The 26098-nt window shown below is 38.8% G+C and overlaps 1 protein-coding gene across 5 annotated transcripts in view; it reads right to left on the minus strand.

Moving 5' to 3' along the window:
• Positions 1–320: 320 nt before the first annotated feature.
• Positions 321–26098, minus strand: part of LOC145771276 (uncharacterized) — a 51374-nt gene continuing 25596 nt past the window's right edge. Inside the window, exons 3-13 of one of the 5 annotated variants that reach the window (XM_082583012.1) lie at positions 20516–20599; positions 18640–18682; positions 16851–16944; positions 14554–14661; positions 11118–11225; positions 10828–10938; positions 7165–7275; positions 5604–5714; positions 4518–4628; positions 2719–2829; positions 321–2266 (exon numbers count right to left, since the gene is read on the minus strand). In XM_082583012.1, coding sequence (XP_082439138.1) covers positions 2070–2266; positions 2719–2829; positions 4518–4628; positions 5604–5714; positions 7165–7275; positions 10828–10938; positions 11118–11225; positions 14554–14661; positions 16851–16944; positions 18640–18682; positions 20516–20599 — 1189 coding nt within the window. In that variant the 3' untranslated portion in view covers positions 321–2069. The remainder of the gene's footprint in view (positions 2267–2718; positions 2830–4517; positions 4629–5603; positions 5715–7164; positions 7276–10827; positions 10939–11117; positions 11226–14553; positions 14662–16850; positions 16945–18639; positions 18683–20515; positions 20600–26098) is intronic. The other 4 variants (XM_082583014.1, XM_082583015.1, XM_082583016.1 and 1 more) reach the window with 4 other exon arrangements.

The following is a 26098-nucleotide window of genomic DNA, read 5'->3' on the forward strand; positions in this document are numbered from 1 at the left end:
GACTCCGTGATTTCCTACCCGAGGTCGATCCCCACCCTCCGGGAATGTCCCTCGCAAGACTTGCGTGGGTCCGGCTTAACCGCCTACGAACCGGCGTCGGTCGCTTTCGTTCAGACATGTGCAGATGGGGCCTGGCTCCCTCACCGGGATGCGAGTGTGGCGCCACAGACCAGACAGTAGATCATGTCGTCCATGACTGCCCAATCCATCAACCACCACATGGAACGCTTGGACTGAAGGCCCTGGATGACGAGACTGTCGAGTGGCTGATGACATCATGCCCAAACATATAGTCCGGAAAAACAGCTCATACGACGAAGAAGAATACACAAACTAAGCATTTATTTCGGAAACAAATAATTACAATATAAAGTAAAAACATTTGAGTCTGTGCATGCCAATTTTCTCAAATGTGCGATATTTAGCGGCTGAGTTGTAAGCCATCAGGGCGAGCTCAAATGGCCACGTCTCGTGCTTTTCGCGCGTCTTTGAAATGAATACCAGATAGGGTTAATCTAATCAAAAACTAAACAGCTAAAAAAAGGTAATATGTAAACTCATGTTCTGAACACGAACTTAGTTGTTATATTATGGGTTCTTTATTTTTGGTTAAATATTGAAGACCATTTTTAAAAGTGACGTAATGATACCTGTAATTTCATCAAATCCATAAAAAGTAGCCTGCCAGCTGTTTAATTCTTGAGCAACAAAACTTTATTTCGGATTGTAAGCGTAGCCATACGGTCATGTAAAAAATAACTACAAGTCTTCGCAACGACAAATAAAACAAAAGAAATAATTCGTTTGACAAACGATAGGTTATCAAGAAACTAAAAAGCATAAGATGGCAAAGCTGATTAGGCCTCTTTTCCTTAAAAAAAACAGTTGTAATGGTTCAGGTCAGGTTCAGTTCAGTTTAGTTTTATTTCTGACCATCACAACGAAAAACAATACGGTATATTAGGAAAAAGGTAGAAGCGATAAAACGCGGACTTTACAACGTGCATGATACCAAAGCAGGACAATCAGTTTAAAATAAGGCACGGTCGCAACACCTTAGTTGTGAAATGTAGAAAAACGAATAGAAAAAAAAGAGCAAGTAAATTTTTCAAAATTTGTATGAATAAAAAACAAACAGTTTCCAAGCCTTAAACCATTAAGCTTTCATATGAATAAAAGTTATAATATCAAGATCATGCTTTGCAAGATGCATGTCTATCTACTTCTACAATATTTCTTTAACAATTGAAAGATGCAAAGAAATGGTTGCATAATCAACGCAAGGTGCCTGAAGCACATATAGGTTGCAATTGCCCATAAATTAGACTAGGCTACACAACATAGCCATCAGGTCAAGAAAGCTTTGAATACTAATTGCAATGTTGTTACTTATTCACTATAGTATTGGAACGATTTCATGTTAATTAAAGTTAGGATGCTGTAAAACTGTACAGTATTACAGTGGTTTTCAATCTTTTTTTGTCTTGGCGGACCCTTTACCCTCAAAGCAAATGCTGACCCTAAAAAAAATTATCTGAAATTTTGGTATATCGCTTTTACTAACGGAAACAAATGTTTCAAAAGTTCTGAAAGAAAAATAGAATTTTGCGAATTTATCAAAGAACTTTTTCTCTTTTTTTATTATTTGTAATTAATAAGTTATTTCGTTGTAATTACGGTGAATTTTTTGAGTTATTTAGTCATTAACTCATTTAATTGTCACACGTCGCTGTGTGAGCTTCAGGGGCCAAGAGATTATCCTTTTACCACCCCAGATTCACGATGTTCCTGGACTACACTGGAAAGCTACGAGAGAGTAGCAGTCTTTGGTTTCGTTATCCAAGACACTTAGTTAGTCCCACGTGCTACTGCGGGCTATATGCAGCAGTGCAAAACTTAAATAAAAGCCAGGTAGCCTGTTCCATTTATAGTAGGTTTATAGCACATATAGTCGAAGTTAGTCTGACTAAGCAAGTGTGTTAGCGAAATTTTTATGTACAGCGATAATGTGCAGTTTTAGAAAGGCAGCAAAAACCTTTCAGTGTTTTCATAATGAAGCTGTTCCTGTTCTACACATTGTGGTATTGATTGCTTCTTGAGCGGCAGTAACAGAAGCACATCCCCAAGAGAATGCAGAAGAGAATCCCTCCTACTATCAAGCAAATTGTCCAAGTTGCTAAGGCTGGTTTTGGGTTGTGTGAAGGAATATTCGGTTTGAAACCGGGAAAGATATCTTCTGGCAATGAATCATCATCAACATGTTGCTCTGCAATACATACGTATTACGTAGTCTATACTTTTTGACTTGAATGCAGTAAAAAAATGCAAAACATAAATTTTAGATCAAGTAGATTGTTTCTTGTACGCTCCTTAACAAAGTCACTCATAATGATAAACTAAACGTCAAAATTTATTGCAGTTATCGCTTTTAACATTTTGTGGTAGCTTGAGTTCGTATAGTCACCAAAATCATGCAAGAAACTTTGTGCATAAAAATCTAGAAAACAACCTCATTCTATATTGGGTTTGATTAATTTTTGTCACGTTTTTCAAATAAACTTCCTTTGTTCAGTATTGATTAAATTATTTTTAATTTTTTTTAAATATAAGTTATATTAAAATATTCTTTTAAGTTCCTATGTTTTATTTTTATTTTTTGTCCAACGGCAAGCTTACAACAAACAAGCAAACAAACTTAGTTTATGTGCAATAACGTACTAAGACATTTTCCATCTTTCATTTCGAAGTCATCGTTGCAGCTGCAGTAATAGGAGCCTGGACTGTCAGTACATATTTGATCGCATGGATTGTTTTCACATTCATTAATGTCTGTTGGTAATAAATCACATGTCAATAGTTTTAATTTGCATATGCAAAATGCAAACTAAACACAACAAGATTTCAATATAAATTATTTGAGGCAGCACCCCCCTACCATAGCAACTTCAGTAGTGAGACATTTGGTTAAGCACCCTCTTAAAAAACGAAACAGCTTACCTATGCAATTTTGCTTCGTTTTAACAAAATATTATTTTTGGTCTGGCTCGCTCAAATATTCTTTACTTAAGCTGCGACAAAGATATCTTAGGGTACCGGTACGCGTGTCTTCATGAGTAATGGAAAGGGGTAGGGCAATGTTTGTTTGTCCCTTAAAAACTGAGGAAATCATACAGTGCTTTAACCGTATCTGTTACTGCTTCCTTTTGGCGGCAAGAGTTACTGGCCGAGACCATCAGGTCTACGTCTCTCTTATTGCTAATTACTCCGTCGGCTTATATCAAATAACAACGGGAAAAAGTATGCCGTTGGTCAAAAGCCTTATATCTATCACTTCAATCAATTTATTTCGCAAAATATATTCGTGACTATGTATTTTAGGTAGAAAAGGTGATAAAGACTCGGTTTTTGACCTATTTTCGCAATTTCTTGGTCAAATTTCTCAGTTCACATTTTATTTTGAAAGTCTTCTTGCGTTGAACACAGAATTTCATCAATTTTTTTTTTCCGTTTCTGTGCAAACAGTATTCCATGCACTTTTTGCACTACAAAGCAATTTGCGCAAATAACAAATTACCTTTCTAATTATTGTCTGCCAGCAAAGAATGACTCATATCGGGTCAGATCGCGACTCCCTACCCAGACAGCAAAATCGACATTGAATCAATGTGAAAATGACGGATTTTGCTGCTTGGGTACAGAATTGAATTTTAGCGCCGCCGACAAACACAAAATGAAACTGCATGCTAATAGTAAACTGTCAATCAAGCTATTGAATATCAGCAAATTTCTTGCATTTCATAACTGGCTGTGACAAAAGGTTTATTGTGAACTTCACAATTATCCGATACCAACATAATCGGGATTAAAAGTTGGGGCAAGAAAAAAAAGTAAAAGTCAAGAAATCTCAGGTTTCTAGCGTCACTGCTTCTATGTGAAATTGCTGAATTAGCAGAGGGCGAGACCATAAGGTCTACGATAAACTCAGCTGGTTAAAATTAAAATAATTTTAAATCTTTCAGTGCTAATGAGATAAAGTGACATGAGCCTTGAATAGCGTAGAGGTAGCCTAGGTGTATGTAGGAATAAAAGTGGGACGGGAGTATCTGCGAATGGCTTTCAAAATTTTACTGAAAGGCATGCAATATTGTGAGACACACAAAGCTTCACAAAAAATGATAATCATTGATAACATTGTACAATTTTTTAAGGTTTTTGATAACTTACCAACACATTTGTCATTTTTCATTTCAAAGCCATTAATTGAAAACTTCATTTTTTTAAGTTTAAAAAATGCGATCTTGAAAGTAATCTTATTCTTCAAGATCACGTTGTTTTGGTAATCTGATCTTGATGTTTAAAATCACATATTCTTGGTGATCTTGATCTTCAAGATCACCAAAACTGGTGATTTGAGTTTTAAGCTTAACCAACCCAAATCACGGTTCAAAAAACATATCTTGTTTTTCGTTGTGATGGTAAGAAATAAAATCAAATTGAACTAAAGTGCAACAACTTACTGATACATTTGTCATTCTTCATATCAAAGCCATCATTGCAGCTGCAGGTATAGGAACCTGGAGTGTCAGCACATATTTGATCGCATGGAGTGTTTTCACATTCATCAATGTCTGAAGGCAAAATAACAGTTAGTTTTATCACTTCTGTCATGAAACTAAAGATGACTTTATTGATAAAGTTTTAACCAACTTAAAATGCGGCCACCCCAACTTAAAACATACTAAAAATGAAGGCAGGTAGCTCACAACAACAAGCAACACAAAATAGAGAACAGCCAGAAGGACAAAACACGCCAACGAAGTAATCAGTAGAACAAGGACCAGTACAGAAACAAAGTACGTAGAAATAACGTAAAACAATATATTATAACAACTTCATATTTTAAACTATAAATGTTTTATTATAAAATTATGCCATTTCTCATTTACTTAAACTTATCTGTAGCGACACGGCGTTTTATGAGGACACCCCACTCTAGTAGTGAAGTATTTCACAGAAGGAAATATGGTAGAAATGTGAAATTTCTTGACTTTTAATTTTTATTCTTTGCGAATTTTCTACACCTACGCTGGTCATATTTTCACCTTCCTGCCCTTCACAATAAGCATTTCGTCTCAGGTGGCTAGACATTTTCATGAAACTGTCTACATTATAGCAATTGACACTGCTACATTGTAGACACTGCCTATAATTACTTTGAAATGTAAAAACGCTCAAAAATGCCCTATGTTATGAGAAAAAGTAATTTTTTGTTTAGTTTAGCATTAATCTATGTTATAATTCAAAAATATGCGTTCGAACGGTCAATTTTGAAGCTATTTTCGTGAAATTAGAATAAAAACCGACTTTCTGACGTTTTGTCATCTCAAACACTTTATTTCAATAAATTTATTGGGTAAAAATTTAATTTCTATACGCACAATACACATGGCTATTATCTTGTAAAATATTTTGGCTCTGTGATTTTCATAGCTCCCGTTATTAGCGATTAATTAGCACGGGGCTAAGGTAGCCCGTGTAGTACTTTCCACGTACGGAAACAGCTCGTACTAAGATAGGGTTAAAACAAGTACCAATTAACTTACTGATACATTTGTCATTTTTCATTTCAAAGCCATCATTGCAGCTGCAGGTATAGGAGCCTGGAGTGTCAGTACATATTTGATCGCATGGATTGTTTTCACATTCATCAATGTCTGATGACAAAATAATAATTGATTTTATAACTTCAAAGATTAAAGTGGCATAAGCCTTGAATAGCGTAGAGGTAGCCTAGGTGTATATAAGAATAAAAGTGGGACGGGAGTATCTGCGAATGGCTTTCAAAATTTTACTGAAAGGCATGCAATATTGTGAGACACATAAAGCTTCACAAAACAAGTTATATAAATCCTACTGTGATCGTGAAAATATTATTTGGAAATTAATTGCAATTTTAAACCAAACATTGCAACTTTAACAAAAATTTAGTTTTTGAATTGCTCAATTTGGTCAAATACAACTGCGTCTTATTAAACAGCATCAGCATTGGGCCACAAAATAGGCAAAAAAGCCACGACGAAAATAAGATAACTTGACTTTGTAATGTAGGTATGAAGTTTGTAATGTCCACTTCTGACTACATTACAATACAATACATGTAATGTAGGTAGGCTATGAAGTGATCAGGGCAACAGCACGACAGGTTTGTTGTTTCCAGTTGGTCATCATTAATTAATTGTACACCAGTTAACAATAGCACTTTGAGTACTTTGTCAGATTTATACACTTACGCAGGCATGGAGGAACCATTTTAAAACTAGGCGGGCCCAGAAGCGCAGCAGTCAAAGTTAATCCAATTTCCGAGGGGCTTCGCCCCCAAGACCCTCCATAACTTTGTTGCATTCTTAATGCTTGAAATCGTTTAGCCTACACATTGTCTTTTCATGATTGCCTTGCGTGCCAGCAAGCAAAAATTTTCCATTTTTGGGCCCAATTTGGCCAAAAAAATTACAAAATTGTTAAATTGCTCTATAGCGCTGTACAAAATATGGCGATGCACACACAAATAAAAAGGCAACAATACACACAGTTATAAAACCACCTGGGAGTAATAATCTGCAGCATTATACAGTACGTGCATTTGATGTCATTGTTTCAATCATACAGACCATAGAGAATAAATATATTAATTGATAAATTGATCCACCAATCACACGCAACCACACCCACACGTGCTGCCCATCAATAGTGGGCCCAACAGAAAAATTTAAAGATTGGATTTCATCATTGAGCTATCAAGGATAATCAAACTAGTGTGTATCAAATGAGTGAAGATCTTTTTTTGGAACTCCCTCTCTGATTTGCCATTTTTGCTACGTTTTCAAAGAAATTTGACTTTCAAAAGTGGGTGGGCCAGACCCACCCAGAAAATAAAGTAGGTGGGCCCAGGCCCACGAGGCCCACGTGATCCCATGCCTGCACTTACGCATTTCCTAAATTTTCTCCATCATTGCAAGCAAAGCATCAACGTATCGTGATTTTGCATTGCTGTTCTCAGATTGCCATTTGATATTATTGTATGAGAGTACAATGATCAAATGATATTTGCATGAAAAATAATCTTTGATAACACTGTACAATTTTTTCAAGTGGTTGATAACTTACTGATACATTTGTCATTCTTCATTTCAAAGCCATCATTGCAGCTGCAGGTATAGGAGCCTGGAGTGTCAGTACATATTTGATCGCATGGATTGTTTTCACATTCATCAATGTCTGAAGGCAATAAATGAACAATCGTTGCCCCTTTATCAGTTCACATCAGCGTTTTGACTCAATTTAGATAAAAAAAAAAAAAATTGAGAAGATTGTCAAAATAGGGAGATTGGGATACCAGTTAAGCGTGTATGACACTCATTTGTGTCATGGTGTTTTCACCCACCATTGCGTATGACACTGACCAATGTCATGGAAATCCATTGCATCAGTGCGTATGACACAGACGCTTTACACCGGTACTGCGTATGACAGACACTTTTGTCATCATTGCGCATAAGCATTTAAATGCGTCTTACTGCGCGATACGGCACGCCTACAGCTTGGGGCGTTTCGCAAAAAATTAATTACACACTGGGGGAACAGACCCCCCAAATAAATGACACGCTTAACTGGTTAAGTGTGCAATGGGATCAGATGAGCAATGTTTGGTCTTGGATAAACAAGTGACGGAATTTTTTCTTTGTCCAAGATACATCACCCAAAATGCCACTTCAGTCAATGTATTTGTTATGTCTAGTGAGAATCGTATTTTACAATGGCACGCAATTAAATTGTTTATGTCGAAACTTCTAACTGCTTTTTGTTTCAAAACAGCTGAGTAAATTTATTGTTACACTCTGCAAAGCAAATCTTTTTTTTTTTTTACATATAAAATATGAGGATATTCAATAAAAAGTTTAGATTAGTTGGACGTAGATTTTTAAACATTTTTAATTTTGTTGCAAATATCAGGATGGAGCAAAGCGAGCAATGCTGGTTAAAGTAGGCTATCTTGGAGCAAATGCTCAACTTACCGCAAAAAAAAATTACCTTAGCTTACTTAACGTTCAAATTGTTGTGCTTTTTTTTTAGCTTTATTGGATGAAAAAATATCCCAGCCAGCAAGCCCATATGGGCCCCATATACTATTTTAATGGGCTTGTGGGCATGTGGGTTCTATGTGGGTTTTTGTGTTTTTGCCATATGTTCCCAATATGGGCTTTCTCGCAGAATGTGTTGCTAAATGACAATGTGGAATATAAAACTTCCAATCTTCAAATGCGTGATCATATAAATGCATTTTAATAAATTTAGCCGCATAAAATTATTGATCATGGGCTATGCATGAAATATTGATGGACTTCATACTTTGTTTATGGGCAGACCATGGGCTGCCCACTTTGTTTATGGGCAGACCATGGGCTGCCCACATTTTTTATGGGCAGACTATGGGCTGCCCACATTTTATATGGCAGACCATGGGCTGCCCACATTTTTTATGGGCAGACCATGGGCTGCCCACATTTTTTATGGGCAGACCATGGACTGCCCACATTTCTTATGAGCAGACCATAGGCTGCCCACATTTTTTATGGGCAGAACATGGGCTACCCACACAGTGAATCAAAAGTTTGTGGGCAACCCATACTACTATAATATACACCTCGATCGGCATTTGTCTAAACTCTAGACTTTGAGATTTTTTAGTTGTCTCAAACGACTTTTATTGATCTTTTAAACAAACACAAAATGAAATTGAACAAGCAAAATTACTGGGGGGACCTTGCTATGCATTGCGCAAAGCTCACTGCTTGCAGTTGGAGCACTTTGGAAACTGTCTGCAGTTATATATATACCTGATATACATATGGGCAGCCCATATTAGATTTATGGGTTGCATATGGCAGCCCATATTAGATTTATGGGTTACATATGGGCAGCCTGTATTAGATTTATGGGTTACTGTACATATAGGCAGCCCACATTAATATGTGGGTTGAATGTGAGCAACCCACATGAAACCCATAAATGAATATGGGCAGCTCATACGGGCTCAATGTGATGCCAGCGGACACAATGTGTACGGGCCCCATATAGGCAGCTCACATGGGGCCCGTACATCAGCCCATATGAGTCCCCATGTGGGGCCTATACGTGCTTGCTGGCTGGGATATTACGTTTTAAACCCAATAATGTAAAATGCCTCGCAATTATAAAAACATATTGACACGAGAATGCTTCAACTTAATGGAATTTCTCAAACTCCCCCAGGTCATTGCTCAATTACGCCATAAAATTTTGTTGCTGTAAGTTGAGCAACACGCACATATGTATTACTATTAATATAAAAATATAACATCACAAGGTAATCTAGGGATAGTAGATTATAGGGATAGTAGATTATAGGGATGCGAAACTTCATCCGCTTTTGGCTTATCCGCAACACTAGAAGGGTTACGTTGTTTTCTAATTTACAAAATATTTTACTTTTCATGGGTTATATAAGAAGAGTTAAGTTGGTTTTAAAGTAATTTAAGGTTTTTAGTTGAAAGCAGGCCTGCAGTAAAGCGTAAAAAAAATGTCAAATTGGCAATTGACCCTTCTAATGTTGAAGGAACAACGGAGTTGCGCGTCCCGTAATATACCGTCCCTAGGTAATCAAACTCAATTTAAAATATCGCTAACCCACTAGTGCTTGAAGCCAAGTTTTTTTTTCAATTTTACAAAGCAAACTTCTTTTTTGCAAAAGCGACGAGCAAAATGGTGCTCACCTTACCCCACCCTCTCATTGGAATTTTCAGGACCAAGGCTTAGACCGTAAAAAATATTTTACTTTGAAATATTTTACGTTTGTAAAAAACTATACAGATACTGAACGATTACGATATCTGCAAGGCTTGCCGTTATCTTGACTCGCCGAACTGTGACATTTCTCATATGCCAGATTTACGTTTTGTTTCGTCAAAATATTACATCACAAGAGCGTTAAATTGCGATACTTTACAACGACTGCATCATAATGTTTCTAAATTGCAACTTTCTGTTTGTTTTAGAAAGATAAAACCAGTTGGACCTCTAATCAATAGACTTGGAGATGACGCCGAATCAGGCATTGAGCTCTGAGCTCAACCATGTAGGTTAACATTACAAAACGTAGATTATGATACTCTTCCCTCACAAAAAGCGCCACAACTTACTAATGCATTTGTCATGCTTCATTTCAAACCCATCCTTACAGCTACAGAGATAAGAGCCAGACGTATCTGTGCATACTTGATCACATGGGTTGTTTTTATATTCATCAATGTCTTCAAAGAATTAATTAAATGAAATTTTAAATTGATGACTTCATCATTCGCTTGACATGCATTTTCTAATATCTCAGTGCCATTGTTTTGTTAAGGATTTTTGATTATTATAAAGTATATATAGTACCAAAAGAAGTATTGGCTTGGAATCTTTATCCTGGGACTGTCAAAGCCTTTGACAGGCTATTCCTGGTAGCTTTGCATGCATAGGCTTTTGACGCATGGCGGTTACCGAGATTGACAGAGTGAAGTTTCCGATTGTTGAAGTGTTGTTGCAGGGGAATTATTCCATTTAATAGGTACCCCTAAATGGGAAGAAGTTCTTGAAGATGTGTTGTTCAAGCGCATACCCCAAGAACCGAACCAGTGCCGCTTGATCTTGAGTCGGGCGCGTATCCACTGAACTAACGGCAGACTGGGTATCCATAGAAGACTTAATAGTTTTCTTGAAACAATGTAATATAGTCGACCAGCGACTTACTGACACAACGTCCGTCCTTCATTTCAAAGCCAGGATAACAACTGCACTTGAAAGATCCGACAGTGTTGGTGCATGATTGATCGCAAGGTCCTGTCACACATTCATCAATGTCTGAATTAAAAACACAAGTTGTAAAGATTTAAAAAAAAAAATATAAGACCGTTGAAGCTTAATTCTTAATAAAAAATTACATTTGTTTCAAAACTGTTTTACTTTTTATTGCTATCTATTTCAATTTACGCTTTAAAAACTTTAAAAAATCTTGTTAAGTTGCAAACAATTTTGTTTACCTCTTTTACATCCTTCCTCTGATCCACGATACCCATCTTGGCATTTACATAGATTTGGACCAATGCAGGTGCCTCGGCGGCCACAATCATGCGTTCCGGTGCAAGTATCTGGTCGAGCATATGTTGATTTAGTTTTTAGAAATGGTTCACTTAAAGGTAAAGGCGAGTCCCATACTTGATCCAAGCGTCGGATATGAGAAGATAAGGTTCTCATTGTACTAAGCCTTCGGCACTAACGAGAGTAGAGTGGCCAGTTACTTTCTCTCGGCCACCATTCCTGCAGAAATTATGCCTACCCAATTTATTATACCCTAGGTAGAGGTGAGCGGTGTTTTCAACAACCAGTTGAAGCTGGGAGTCGAACCAGATTTGCATAATTGGAAAACCAATGCCTTTTTGCCTTATCCGTTGTACCATCCCACCGCTAAGATTTACTTAATGACGTAAATATACCAGACCATCAAATGCAAATTATAAAATTGAAAACAGCTCTGCCAATAGGTAGCCACTTTAAGGTAACAACTTTTGTAAAGCATGAACCAATCAGAACATGGTTTCAGTGGCTACCGTTCAATTGTGACCATTTTAGCACTCAGCCATAGAGTTGATCAGTGCTTTAAACGTTGTTTGGTAATTAAAAAAGAAAAAAGAGTTGTGACAGGGGTGGGAATCGAACCCGCGTCATCGAAATGTATTCCCTAACCTTAACACTCTGAGACACACTGGCTTCGGCGGAATTTCACTTAATTTACTTTCTATCGGATGTGTTTGCGTTTTGTCTCTGTTCTACCTCTCACTTCCATTTACGTAATGACGTCACAGACAACGCAGCTTCTGATTGGTTCATGCTTTACAGGCAGTTAGAAAAGATGCTGTGTTAAAGTGGCGACCGTGCCAATAAATCATTTGCAAAGTTTAAGTTATTTTGGCAGCCGATTGTAGCATCGAATAGACAGCGATAGACACGTGTTTCGCCCATGAGGCTGGGCTCATCAGTATCGCACCGTATTCTTGCCACTTGAGTAATCGACCGCCGCTTTACCAGTCAGTTTAACTCTTATCTTTGTGGAAAGAAAGAGCCAACAAAACCAGCAGGTGCCAGGGGTAGGTCAATGTGAAGAAAGGCGTTCTTCCCGGCTATCAGCACAAGGCTGATTACTCACTAGCACAGCGAGCTGCAGTGACGCTTCGCTAACCAGAACGGTGTAGCTTCCACGCCAGCCATTGAGACCTCCAATTAAACGTTTAAGTTATTTTGGCAGCCGATTGTAGCATCGAATAGACAGCGATAGACACGTGTTTCGCCCATGAGGCTGGGCTCATCAGTATCGCACCGTATTCTTGCCACTTGAGTAATCGACCGCCGCTTTACCAGTCAGTTTAACTCTTATCTTTGTGGAAAGAAAGAGCCAACAAAACCAGCAGGTGCCAGGGGTAGGTCAATGTGAAGAAAGGCGTTCTTCCCGGCTATCAGCACAAGGCTGATTACTCACTAGCACAGGCAAGAATAGGCAAGAATACGGTGCGATACTGATGAGCCCAGCCTCATGGGCGAAACACGTGTCTATCGCTGTCTATTCGATGCTACAATCGGCTGCCAAAATAACTTAAACGTTTAATTGGAGGTCTCAATGGCTGGCGTGGAAGCTACACCGTTCTGGTTAGCGAAGCGTCACTGCAGCTCGCTGTGCTAGTGAGTAATCAGCCTTGTGCTGATAGCCGGGAAGAACGCCTTTCTTCACATTGACCTACCCCTGGCACCTGCTGGTTTTGTTGGCTCTTTCTTTCCACAAAGATAAGAGTTAAACTGACTGGTAAAGCGGCGGTCGATTACTCACGTGGCAAGAATACGGTGCGATACTGATGAGCCCAGCCTCATGGGCGAAACACGTGTCTATCGCTGTCTATTCGATGCTACAATCGGCTGCCAAAATAACTTAAACGTTTAATTGGAGGTCTCAATGGCTGGCGTGGAAGCTACACCGTTCTGGTTAGCGAAGCGTCACTGCAGCTCGCTGTGCTAGTGAGTAATCAGCCTTGTGCTGATAGCCGGGAAGAACGCCTTTCTTCACATTGACCTACCCCTGGCACCTGCTGGTTTTGTTGGCTCTTTCTTTCCACAAAGATAAGAGTTAAACTGACTGGTAAAGCGGCGGTCGATTACTCAAGTGGCAAGAATACGGTGCGATACTGATGAGCCCAGCCTCATGGGCGAAACACGTGTCTATCGCTGTCTATTCGATGCTACAATCGGCTGCCAAAATAACTTAAACGTTTAATTGGAGGTCTCAATGGCTGGCGTGGAAGCTACACCGTTCTGGTTAGCGAAGCGTCACTGCAGCTCGCTGTGCTAGTGAGTAATCAGCCTTGTGCTGATAGCCGGGAAGAACGCCTTTCTTCACATTGACCTACCCCTGGCACCTGCTGGTTTTGTTGGCTCTTTCTTTCCACAAAGATAAGAGTTAAACTGACTGGTAAAGCGGCGGTCGATTACTCAAGTGGCAAGAATACGGTGCGATACTGATGAGCCCAGCCTCATGGGCGAAACACGTGTCTATCGCTGTCTATTCGATGCTACAATCGGCTGCCAAAATAACTTAAACGTTTAATTGGAGGTCTCAATGGCTGGCGTGGAAGCTACACCGTTCTGGTTAGCGAAGCGTCACTGCAGCTCGCTGTGCTAGTGAGTAATCAGCCTTGTGCTGATAGCCGGGAAGAACGCCTTTCTTCACATTGACCTACCCCTGGCACCTGCTGGTTTTGTTGGCTCTTTCTTTCCACAAAGATAAGAGTTAAACTGACTGGTAAAGCGGCGGTCGATTACTCAAGTGGCAAGAATACGGTGCGATACTGATGAGCCCAGCCTCATGGGCGAAACACGTGTCTATCGCTGTCTATTCGATGCTACAATCGGCTGCCAAAATAACTTAAACGTTTAATTGGAGGTCTCAATGGCTGGCGTGGAAGCTACACCGTTCTGGTTAGCGAAGCGTCACTGCAGCTCGCTGTGCTAGTGAGTAATCAGCCTTGTGCTGATAGCCGGGAAGAACGCCTTTCTTCACATTGACCTACCCCTGGCACCTGCTGGTTTTGTTGGCTCTTTCTTTCCACAAAGATAAGAGTTAAACTGACTGGTAAAGCGGCGGTCGATTACTCAAGTGGCAAGAATACGGTGCGATACTGATGAGCCCAGCCTCATGGGCGAAACACGTGTCTATCGCTGTCTATTCGATGCTACAATCGGCTGCCAAAATAACTTAAACGTTTAATTGGAGGTCTCAATGGCTGGCGTGGAAGCTACACCGTTCTGGTTAGCGAAGCGTCACTGCAGCTCGCTGTGCTAGTGAGTAATCAGCCTTGTGCTGATAGCCGGGAAGAACGCCTTTCTTCACATTTGCAAAGTGTTAACAAATCATAGCCTACAAATTATTCTCACAGTCTTGACACCCATAATCTTCTCCAGTATATCCTGTATGGCATCTACACCTTCCAGGTTCAACACATGAACCACGGTCCCCGCAAGCTTTCCATTCATCACAAACAGCTTCAAAATAAATTAATAATGTCAACATAAAAAAATACAAGTTAAAAGTGTTAAAAAAAAATCGAAATTGGTTCCATAATCTAATATTTCTGAGTGAGGAAAGAAAATTGTGTCCAGAGGATTTCGATAATTCTCACAAGTTTTAGAATTTCACGATTTCTTTCTATCTCTTACCAGGAAAAATACTTGGAAGGGTTCAATGACGTAGTTTAATGGGTATCACCGAAAAGCAGTCAATTAAATGTCAAATAGTTCTACTAGTGAAATGATATATGAAAACGCTTGAAGGACTCCAACGAATGGTTTCTCAAAACACTCTAATTTCAAACACAATTTATATCAGCACCAATTCTCATCTACTTGTATTCAATTACTTCAAATCTCAATCAACAATAAATTCTGCACCTTTTACCAATCCACAACTTATAACACAACTCTCATCATCAACTCATAATCAACTCAATAATCAACTCAATAATAATCAATGCAAATTACACCACTATTTATAGAGGGTTGCTCGGTCCAGCAACATCGAGAAGGTTACGTAATGTCACATTGTTCTGTCAAGTTGCAATAAATGTCAACAAGCAGAAGCTTAAAGAAGTTTAAAGAATGTCACGTAGTGTAGAAGATTCTTACATAATAACGATTTCGCAATCAGAGATCCATTGGTAAACATCCTTGTGACATCATGACAAACGATGTTTGGTGATTGAGAAAACAACAGAATGTTCGAGGTTTGCATCAAAGGTTACTTCAGGTCATAACCGATAATAACACATCGCACCAGAATTTTACAATCAAAACAACACGCTCGTTGAAGACACAAAGCAACCCATCGCGAAGCAATACACATTGATTGTGACAGAATTCAACTTCAAATGAAATGTTCCAGTCTGTTTGCATCTAGTGTTGAGGACAATTTCTACTATTTTTATGTCTTGCCCTTTTTTGTTTCCAATTCTTGCCTGAACCGGTGTGACAGTAACACAGATTAATCAAGTCAAAACGTTTTCTATTTATTTTATTTTTTTAACAAGTTCAGTTGCAAAGTGCAGATAGAAAACCTTTTTATAATTGCTTCATATTGGTGGATTGGTGTTAAAATAATTCTATTTGCCACTTACTAATACATTCTGCTAATAATTACAAATTTCCTGTTGATCGTAGTTTTTACTTAAGGTAAAAGTCATAAAATCCTGCACTTAATTTGTCCGCCCCCATAGCTCAGTTGGTTAGCGCGTGGCTTCGTGAACAAAGAAGCTTCAAAATCAAGCGGCGCTGGTTCGACTCTCGGGGTATGCATTTGGGTAGCCACTTTAACAAGTAGAAATTCTGCCACTGAAATTGATTAGAATGAAACCGCCAACCAATCAGAACATGTTATAAGAGGCTACCGTCCAATTGTGACCTTTCTAGCACTCAGCCAGAGAGTTAATGCTTGTTTTGAACTTTATTTGGTAATTACAGAAGAAAAAAAGAGCAATAGCAGTGGTGGGAATCGAACCCGCGTCAATGAAATAACGACTTTCTAGCCCTAACCCTAACCCCTAAGCCAGCTAGCTGACAGAAAATCCATCACTTGATTTGCTTTGTATCATCTTCTTTTCGCTCTTTTTCACGTCATAGAAAACGTAGCTTATGATTGGTTGGCGGTGCATTCTAATCAATTTCAGTGGCAGAATTTTTCCTTGTTAAAGTGGCTACCATGCATTTGAGCAACGCATTCTAAGGACTGCTCACTATTCAGCGGCACCTAATGGATGGAATAATGCCAGGGTAACAACACTTGAACAATCGGAAACCTCACTCAGGTAATCTCGGTAACCGGCTCTGCGTCAAGAGCCTCTACAAGTATGCGAAACTACCATGGTAACCGAAAAAAGGCTTTGTCAGTCCGAGGATAAACATTCAAAACCAAACCAACCAAACTCAGCCATCCACCTAGCGAGATGTTAGACGCAGTGGATGACTTACTGTAAGCTACTGTATATAGTGTATGTTTGCTTCAATGTTTGAGTGATTGTAGAAGTGGAGTGATTTTGTTTTCATAAAATACTTCTTTGGTTATTGGGTTCTTATGGATTATTATCAGAAAAGAGTCTCCTGCATCTGCGCGAAAAAGTCGGCTGGTGTTGGTTGGCTAGCAACCTGAGCTCAAAATCCCATTTGACCGATAGGCTACTTACGTTTATCGCAATCGACGTCATATTCTTGGTATCGTTCGTAACCGTGACAACAAGGATAGTAAGGGTGCCATCCTCGAAAGTTCCATGGGTTTAACTAAAATAAACATAAACTTTTATGAATAATACTCGTTTAACTGCACCGTATTGCAATGCTATATAGTTTGCACCAGCGGCCACAAAATATTTTTTTAAATGTTTGAACATCCCTCAGATTACATTATTTTGGGCCAGATCCCTGACTTATGTAGGCTATTCAACGCAATAGCTGAAGAACTTAATTCCATCCAGAAGAGTATTACGTAAGTTGCTTGGTCATTCTAGTACACTCATGGGTCATCCCCAAACGTGACAATGCAGTGCTCCCTACTTGCTGACCCATCTGACGTGCTGTTGGAAACAGCCGACTTGTCTGTTTGTAGGAGGACTTCAAGTCTCAAGTCGGCACGGGCAAGCTGCTCCATAACTTTGATCTTGCTTGTTGTGCAGCGTTGTACGTTAAGTTGCAAGATGGTGGGACATTATTACTTGTTGGAGATATTGTCTTCACATTTCATTGCCTCTTGCTCTTGCTACGTTCTCCGGATGCAAGCTCGGACTTAATAGGTTTTGTTTTGCATGCACTGCTGAACAATGTTTTTCACAGAATGGCGCACCAGAAGCTTGTCGTTTACATAATCACCCACACAAGTCCGCGAGTCTAAATCAAATCTTTCTAGAGCTGGCATTTTACTAAGACCTTTCCTCGAAGTCTTATTTGTGTATGAGCCACCTCAACAGTTCAAAAAAAATCCCAAAAATCAAGAAAAAGAGCTATAGTGGCAGCAATTCATCAGCTTTGTTAGCTAGCGGAAGAACCAAGACATCTATTGTCTGATAATCTCTTTCTGTGCGCCTCCTTCAAAACCTTCAAGATCTCATCCACGCTCATATCAACCAAATAACTGATCAAATGTTCTCGAAGGAAGAAGTTGGTTTCCGAGCGGAAAATTCATCTTGGGTGAAGTTACTAACAAACAAAAGTATCGCAAATTGTTTATTGCAAGTCTAAAAATTAAGGCCTGCGCTGGATTCATTAATTCACATACGATACCGCAAAGCACTGTGGCCTTACATGCAAGCTGTTTCACCGGTTTCCAAACTAGAACCTGGTCAATATATTATCACGGAGTTTTTCAGCAACAGAAGCTTCACCCTTAGTAAGACAACACACAGCGAAGCAAAATGAGACCTTTGATAAGTGGAGTCCCTCAGCGATTCGATCTGGGTTCCACTTTCAACAGGTGTACTCATTTGTCAGGCACAGCCTCAACAAAACAACCCAAGCTTTGTGATCGCAATTGTATATTCTAGGTTGATTTTATATTGTGGGGTAATGTGGGGTAATTCTATATCTGAGTCAAGACATAAATCATTTAAAAAAATGGAGATCAAGACTTAGCGAAACCAAAGCGGCAACAGCAAGCTTCAAACTACATGATCCGGAGGATAGCTTGGAGCTGCGGTAAATATCAACTTCGATAAACCATCAGCGTCATCCAAACATTCGACGTAATAATGCTTGTTTCAAACTTTTGAAAGAAAACTTGGACTATTTTTGTAGAATAAAAGCCGCGAAAATAGAACATAATAATAAAATGAGCTCCATGTGAGTATATCATTACTTTTATGATCTCTGCTTTAAATTGTTGCAAACGGTCAAAACATCTTTAAATGTCTTGTCTTCAGTTTATGCAGTAGGCTAGTGTTTATAGTTCTAATAGTTTCCACTAAAAACGCTACTGATCCTCACCTCTGAATCCTTGTATTGAACTTCATCTCCGCAATTATGCCGCCTGCATTGCAGTAAACAACGTGTAAATGCTTATTGTTTTTGCTTCTTCTAATTAAATTTTCTCTTACAAGGACAAGCCATCAAAAACACAAAAATTATTGTAGGAAAACATGTAAAAAAGTTTTAGCTTACGCCTGCTTTGAATCACTATAACATATGGCTGACTATCGAGCTTAGATGTGTGAGGACAAACCCATAAAAGCAGTATGCCAAAAGTACACATACTGAGGTGTGATTTATACGTGATCTTGTTTACAAAATTGTGTAGTCATAAACGTAGGAGATGGGAGAGGGCAGGGGAGCGGTCGCTCTCCTGCTGAAATAAAATATAATTTGGGCAAAAATGTCTAGTTATTTGGACAAATATATTTTTACCATGAATTTTCAACATTTTACCAGTTTAAAAACTTTGTATAGTGTTGTATTTGAAGTACATTAAACATTTTTTCTTAGAATGTAAAATGTAGCATCATCAATTTTGGAAGCTTTTGCATTTGGTATATTGCAATTTGGGCTGAATGTTAAGCTTCAATTCAGTATCTGCGGAAATTAAATGTAAAAGAATGCAATGGTAAACAGATGTAAGCTTATTTCACATATTTATTATGATACTAACCTACATTTCTTTATTGGTAGCTACAATTTTAAAGGCATGCTGCGGGTAAAGGTAACCTTATGAGATTTCTGTTTTAGCATCGGAAACCTGCTTAGGATTTTGATTTTTTGCCTATATCCTACTAATGCAGTTATTTGCAACAATATTTGGGAAAAAATGCATCGTTATTAACCTAACGATGGTAATGAAAAAACATTTACTATGATTTCATTGTAATATTACATGAAATACTAAAAGTAGTTTTATTCAAAGGTGCAAGTTTGATGGAAGAAAGATTCAATTTGATGGTTTACTTACGGTAATTGGAACACAGGTCTGTGAATGTAGGTTAAAGCTCAGTCAGCTTTGTTTACGTAAGTTGAACGTTTGTTGCCTGTGTTTTCGTACACTGCCAAGTGGATGACTGTGGAGTGAATAGCCTACTGCCCTACACCATGGGTCAAGAACCCATGGCTTGCGAGCCATATATGTCTTCGTGATGGTGATTGTCTCATAGAAAATTTTATCTAAACTTTTCTTTACAATTTAAAGCTAAAAATACTCTCAAAATGCACCAAATTAAATGCATTTTTTCACAGTTTTCTGAGGGATGTCTCCGCTGTTTTTCTCATCTTCAGCAAACACATGGCCCTGCTTTTATAACTCATCACTTGCCGCTACATCCTTTTTGTATTAAGTGAAGCATTATATGGCTCTCATTGAAATACATTTTCAAAAATGTAGCTTTCATGTCTCTTTTACCTAAAAAGGTTTCCGCCCCTGTATTACACTATTCACTACCTCAGAGATTGTGAGTAATGTTGTGTTTTTGAAGTATATTTGCAAAGACAAAATTTAGGCAAAGTTTATTCGCTCTCCCAAGGTGTTTTACTTTCCTACGGCTATGCGTGTATCATATACTGTAGCACCGTACTATGGTATATTGTTGTAAGTTTAACCTTGTCAGAATGCGCGATCTGTGAGTGCGGCAAGGAGGAACAAACCGCAGACCACACCATCTGTAACTGCGCCATCTACCATGCGCCAAATGATGTGCGTGGTCTGCGTGAACTGGATGAATGGTTGCTCGACACCTGCCCAAACATCTAGACCGCGTCGCCGCCACTGCCCAAGGGTGGTAAAAGGCAGAGCCTCTCGACCCTTGAAGTGGCGAAGAAGATTCAAACGAAGAAGAAGAACAACTAAGTGGCTAATACTCCAGAATAAATACTATCTTACCCTTTAGTCGCAGACAACGGCAAGTTGAAAGCTCGAACAACTATTTCTCCCATATCTCCAAGTATCTGTTGGGCATCCTCAAACCTGCAATATGAAAAAGAAACTATGTCATTGAGGGGTAACTTACTAGTAATCTAACACTCAGGGCCTGATTAAGGCTCACGGGGGCCCGAGGCACAGCTAAGTTTAGGGGCCCCTGTTGGCAATCGCTTTCAATGCAATACCGTGTAGTCTCTGCGAATGATGAAATATGGGCTAACAAATAGTTCAAGCAAAACTATAACTTCATAAATATTAATTTAGCCAATTTACCTACAACTTTCTAACAGTATGCCTGAGCAGCAGTGGCCGAGTGGTTAGCGCGTTGGGCTCGCAGTCGAGAGCCTGCATGTTCGACTCCAGCCACCCGCACTTGCTGTTGTTTCTCTGGGCAAGAAACTTTACAATAATTGCCTCTACCCAGGGGTCGATTTCGAGTAATGGGTAGTACCAAATTTAAGTCATAAGTAGAGTAGACAACCGGAAACAGACATTGCAGTCGGCTGCAGCGTGGGTCAGGTGTACGTCGGAAGGCGTACACCGATGCATAGCGCTCAAGTCCGCTTTCCCGCAATGCAGGATAAAGATAATAAAACAAAACAAAAGTATGAACACTCTTATACTTGTTACAAAAATTATTGGATGAAAAATCTCTCTAACAGATTGGAAATTGAGCTCATTTCAATTTCATAATGGAAACACTAGTAAAATATATGCTACATTTGAATTTGAACTAGCAGAGTTTATTAATTGATCCTTGAAACCAGTGCTGTGTTAAGCCCTTTGTGGGCCCCGGGGCCAGAATAATTTTGGGCCCTCTATCGTCAAGCAGACCTATAATATTGTGTATATTTTCACTGCACCGACATGGAAATGTGGTTCGTTTCAATAGACTTTCTCACCAGTTTAGAAAACAACACAAGGGTAAGTAACCGCAAACACAGGTCTATCATTTCTTAGCTACACCTTTGCTCGGAATGAAAGCCAAAAGTGTTAACAATTTCTAATAAAAAAAATACTGGCAATGGAACATATCAAACATATCGGTCACGACGCGGTAATACCATCGTACAAAATTTTGACTGTTTGAACTTTGCCGCCCGGTACCGCGCAGATAAAACCAAAACTGTAGAAATTATTAATTTCCATTCAGATTTGGTCATCTGGTAACATTATTGTTTTTCCCCATTTTTATTTTTTATCTGGCAACATTACTTGTTTTGTCAACCAAGGTAAAAACATTGTAGGGGAGGATGAGGTAAGTTGAGCCACTTTTTACTTAAACGCTTCTAATAAGAAAACCGCTTGGTTTACAATAAAAGTGAAAGTGGCAGCATAATGGTTGATGCTTTGGCCTTAATTTAACAAAAAAATTTTTTTCATAACTCATAAGAATATTGAAAAAAAACATGTTTTAAATATTACGTCATTTTGGCTCAACTTACCTACCCCACGTGGTAAGTTGAGCCGGGGTGTGAGGAAAGTTGAGCCACTCGTTTTAGTTCAATAACAAAAGCTGTAGCGATGGTAGCCTACATTATAAAATGCTATGCAATACATGTATTCACGAAATTATTGCCCAGATATTTGTCCCGAATTGTAACATGGACTGTGACGCAATGGTGACGTCATCATTGCGATGCACTGTCATGCTTGAGCGACAATCTCTCATTATTTTTTCTCTATTCACTAACTCGTGTTTTGCTGCTTGGCGAAAACGTGGTTCGGCCTTTTACGATGTGATAAATCTATCGGACGGACGTATTAGAGTGTGCAGTGACTATTCCACATCACAATTGAACCCGTCTCTTTTTGACAATATACAATCTTAACTCAACACATGTGGAACTTGAGTCGAAAGTTAGAAAGAAGACAGGTTGGGTAGCAGTTAATACATAGCTGCTACCAGGAAGAAAGAACAACATGTAAAAGGATAAATTTATTTTGTTGTGACCAGGGCCGGATTTAGCTGATGGGGGGGCCGGGGCACTTTTAGATTGGGGGCCCCCCCTGCAAATTTTTTTTTCAAGCCTACGGCGCGAAAAACCACCTCTGCGTCTGCAGTAGCATCAATCCAGCACTGCACAGCATTTTGCAGAAACTTCAAAGGCTGAAAGGAAGAAAAAATAACACAAAATCACATTTTTTTCACGTAGGGGGGCATCACGTAGGGGGGCATCCCTTCAAAAGTTGGGAGGCCCGGGGCACCTGCCCTCTCTTCTCCCCCCCTAAATCCGGGCCTGGTTGTGACTGTTTGACTGTGAAATTGCGCACTTCCCAGCCGACAAATCTGCCACTTTTTCGTTGATTAGCAGATCGTGATTGAAAGATCTTTTTCGTTGATTAGCAGATCGTGATCTAGCAGATCGTGTCAACTGAGCTGCAGAACAGAAAATAAAACGATGAATTATTACACAATCCTGATTAAATAAACCTCCAAATGTGAATTTTCTAAATCAATTTCCGTTGTCTGTCAGATCTAAACTTATTCCATATGCCACTGATCAATAGAGCATGGAAACCGGAATTTCTGCTGACGGCAGAAAGTTTCTCCAAGTGGTCGTGTGAGGAAGCTTTAACGACATCCTCTTTAAGAAAAGCACACTCATCGTCTGCTTTAAAGACAAAGGACAACTTTTCCTCGGACTTTCCAGGCATTTTTCTTAAAAAGTTGGCCTCAATTTCTCCATCTTCATTGAAGCATTCGATTTTACCAATGTAATGCACAGGTCGGGTTTTCCCTTGCATGTTGCTAGTAGGCTGCAAGTTACACTACAAATAAATTTAAACTTCAATAGACCAATGGACAAATTATTTCTCCAGAGATTTAGACTATTAAAGAGTAAAAATACACTTTGTTATCTATTTAATGACTACATATATCATCACTTAACACTGGCAGCTGAAGTGGGGTAAGTTGAGCCACCGGCTCAACTTACCTGTACATCACTGGCTCAACTTACCTCAAGGCCGCCATTAAAAGTTAAACGGGAATTTCTCCAGTCATATATGAGCTAGCAACCTCACTTTAATAGTTTCTGAATAAGCTAACATTAGTGATTACTGTTAGACATATCAATACTAGTGAATGCCACAGACATTTTGTAAAACTCAAAAAATATTTTTTTTCAAAAAGTTCAAAAAACTTCCCAAAATCACTAAAAACAGTTTTTCTGTCTTTCTACAAGACAAAGACCTATAACCTTTACAGAACAGCTCCATATAAGATAAACGGTTAGGTAGGTGGCAGTAGAAAGTTGATGCGATTTTTATTTTTCGAGTTACGGGGGGTGGCTCAACTTACCCACTGGCTCAACTTACCTCACCTTCCCCTAATTGTAAACAAAAGCAGTGTAAAGCGTTTTGAGGATCAGGTGTTCAATTATTTTTATTCAACATTATTTCATTCCAAGGCAAAGCTTTCATAATTTTATGCAGGCATTCAAGTCTAATTAAAGTTTTTAGGGTATGGTAGCCTAGGTTAGTGGCAAGAATAAACATGTCCTTGTGTTAAAAATGATTTTTGTTTTGTACCGTACAGCATGTGATATGCCAGGCTTATAAGGTATTTGAAGATAAGAGCAATTTCATGTGCATATATTCAGAAAAAGTAAATACAGAAGAACGTTTCTGCTAAAAGTACAGGACAAGTTTTTCCTGCTCGCAACATCACTAGTCAAGGATATTTATAATTATAGTATTGTATGTAAACGTTAAAAATGAAATGATAATTAAACGATCTGAAATACTATTTTGCTTACACCTAACAATTTTTTAAAACAAAACACTTTTATTGGTGAAAATAAATTGAATCTGTGAATTCACAAAGGGCCTAACCCCATTTTTTTTTATTTTACTTTTTGTGCTTTCCGATTTCTTTCAATGAAAAGAAATTGAATAATTATGTGAATTCAAAAAGGGCCCTCCAGTTTTTTATTTCACTATTTGTGCTTTCCGATTTCTTTCAATGTCTTCTAAACTAAATGATACTTAAAAAAAACAGCCAAATTTTTCAAACATATCGGTAAACACATAAAAAATACTCTATCATTTTTACATTGATTTTGAAATGGGCCCAACTACAGCAATTGCACTTCAACTTCCTTATAGTTTCTCCACAGAATCCTCACTGAGTGAACTTTTTAGGTATGATGCTTCTTACCAGTATATATGTTTAAACATATAATCATTATCGAAGTTTCACCACAAATGTAAATGACCAAAATAATCAAAACAGTTGTGCCAAAAACACTTTGTGGCAATTGGGCCCTTTTTGAATTCATATATTCAATTGCATCAAACCTGTTATATGTTAAATACATTTCTGCAGATCATGTTACTAACGTTATCGCAGTTTAACTTTGTTTTTAGAGATGTTTCATTGTAGTTAGGGCCCAAATTTGTATAATAGGGCCCAAATTTGAGATGTTTTAGTATAATAAGGGCCTAAATCATCTTCTTAATGGACAAGTACATGCAGTGAACTTTAGCAACTCAAAAAACACTTTACTGAAACGCAAAAGTATATTATTTGTGGGCCCCTGAGATGGTGGGCCCGAGGTCCGGGCCCCCTTTACACGGCACTGCTTGAAACCTATAAAAGTATTGACGCCTACGGTACTAAGGTAAAAAAATTGGGGGCCCCCAAAGCCAGGGGGCCTGAGGCCTGTGCCTCGTGTGCCTCATGGTTAATCGGGCCCTGCTAACACTGTACGGGTCGCAGTCGAATTTTATTGCAAGCAAACCGTAGTAAGAAAGTAAATGTGACAGAAGGTATTCTTTAAGTGAGTTGTAGCATGGACTTCGCTATAATCGGAAGGAAAGCTATAAACAGAAAACCAAACGCTGCCGCCCAATTTAAGGCTCAGGATTGCAATTCAAATAGAAGCATGGAACGGTCGCAACACCTTAGGCCAGGGGTCACCAAACTTTTTTCTCTGAGGGCCGGATTGCTGCCAGATTAACAGCTGCGGCCGTATGCAAATTGCGAAAAGATATACAACTAGTTAGAATCTCCATTGACTTGAATTGAGCACAATAAATAACAAAGTCAGCGGTGGAATAGAAAAGTTGTGATGAAAATCGAAAGGTTGCTGGAAAAGTTATCCCATGCTGTGATACACTACAGGGCATAGTGCTCTTGAAATAACATTACATCTTTCCAAATTTGGCCTAGCCTGTCCCCATTTGTGGTGGGTGGTGGCCTAATGATAAAAACAGAACACCAACATGTAGGCTGCCTGGTGGAGAAATGTACAAATTCAACATACAACAACGAACTATAAGAACGAACAATTTTAACAAAGAAGTCTCTATTACACAAAAAGGCAAAGCAGCTGTTATTTCCGTAGCTCGTGGCGGGCCGGATGAAATCAGTTCGCGGGCCGGTTCTGGCCCGCGGGCCGTAGTTTGGTGACCCCTGCCTTAGGCTATGGTAGTAATCATGCTGTTGACAAAATCGGCCTAAAATGCAATATTATGAGAAGCATCTTCAGGATTCGAGAAAAGTTGCCTTTCAAACCTGATGTTTTGTAAATAGCCTAC

Source organism: Aplidium turbinatum, chromosome 5 (assembly GCF_918807975.1).
Source record: "Aplidium turbinatum chromosome 5, kaAplTurb1.1, whole genome shotgun sequence".
Lineage (NCBI taxonomy): Eukaryota > Metazoa > Chordata > Ascidiacea > Aplousobranchia > Polyclinidae > Aplidium > Aplidium turbinatum.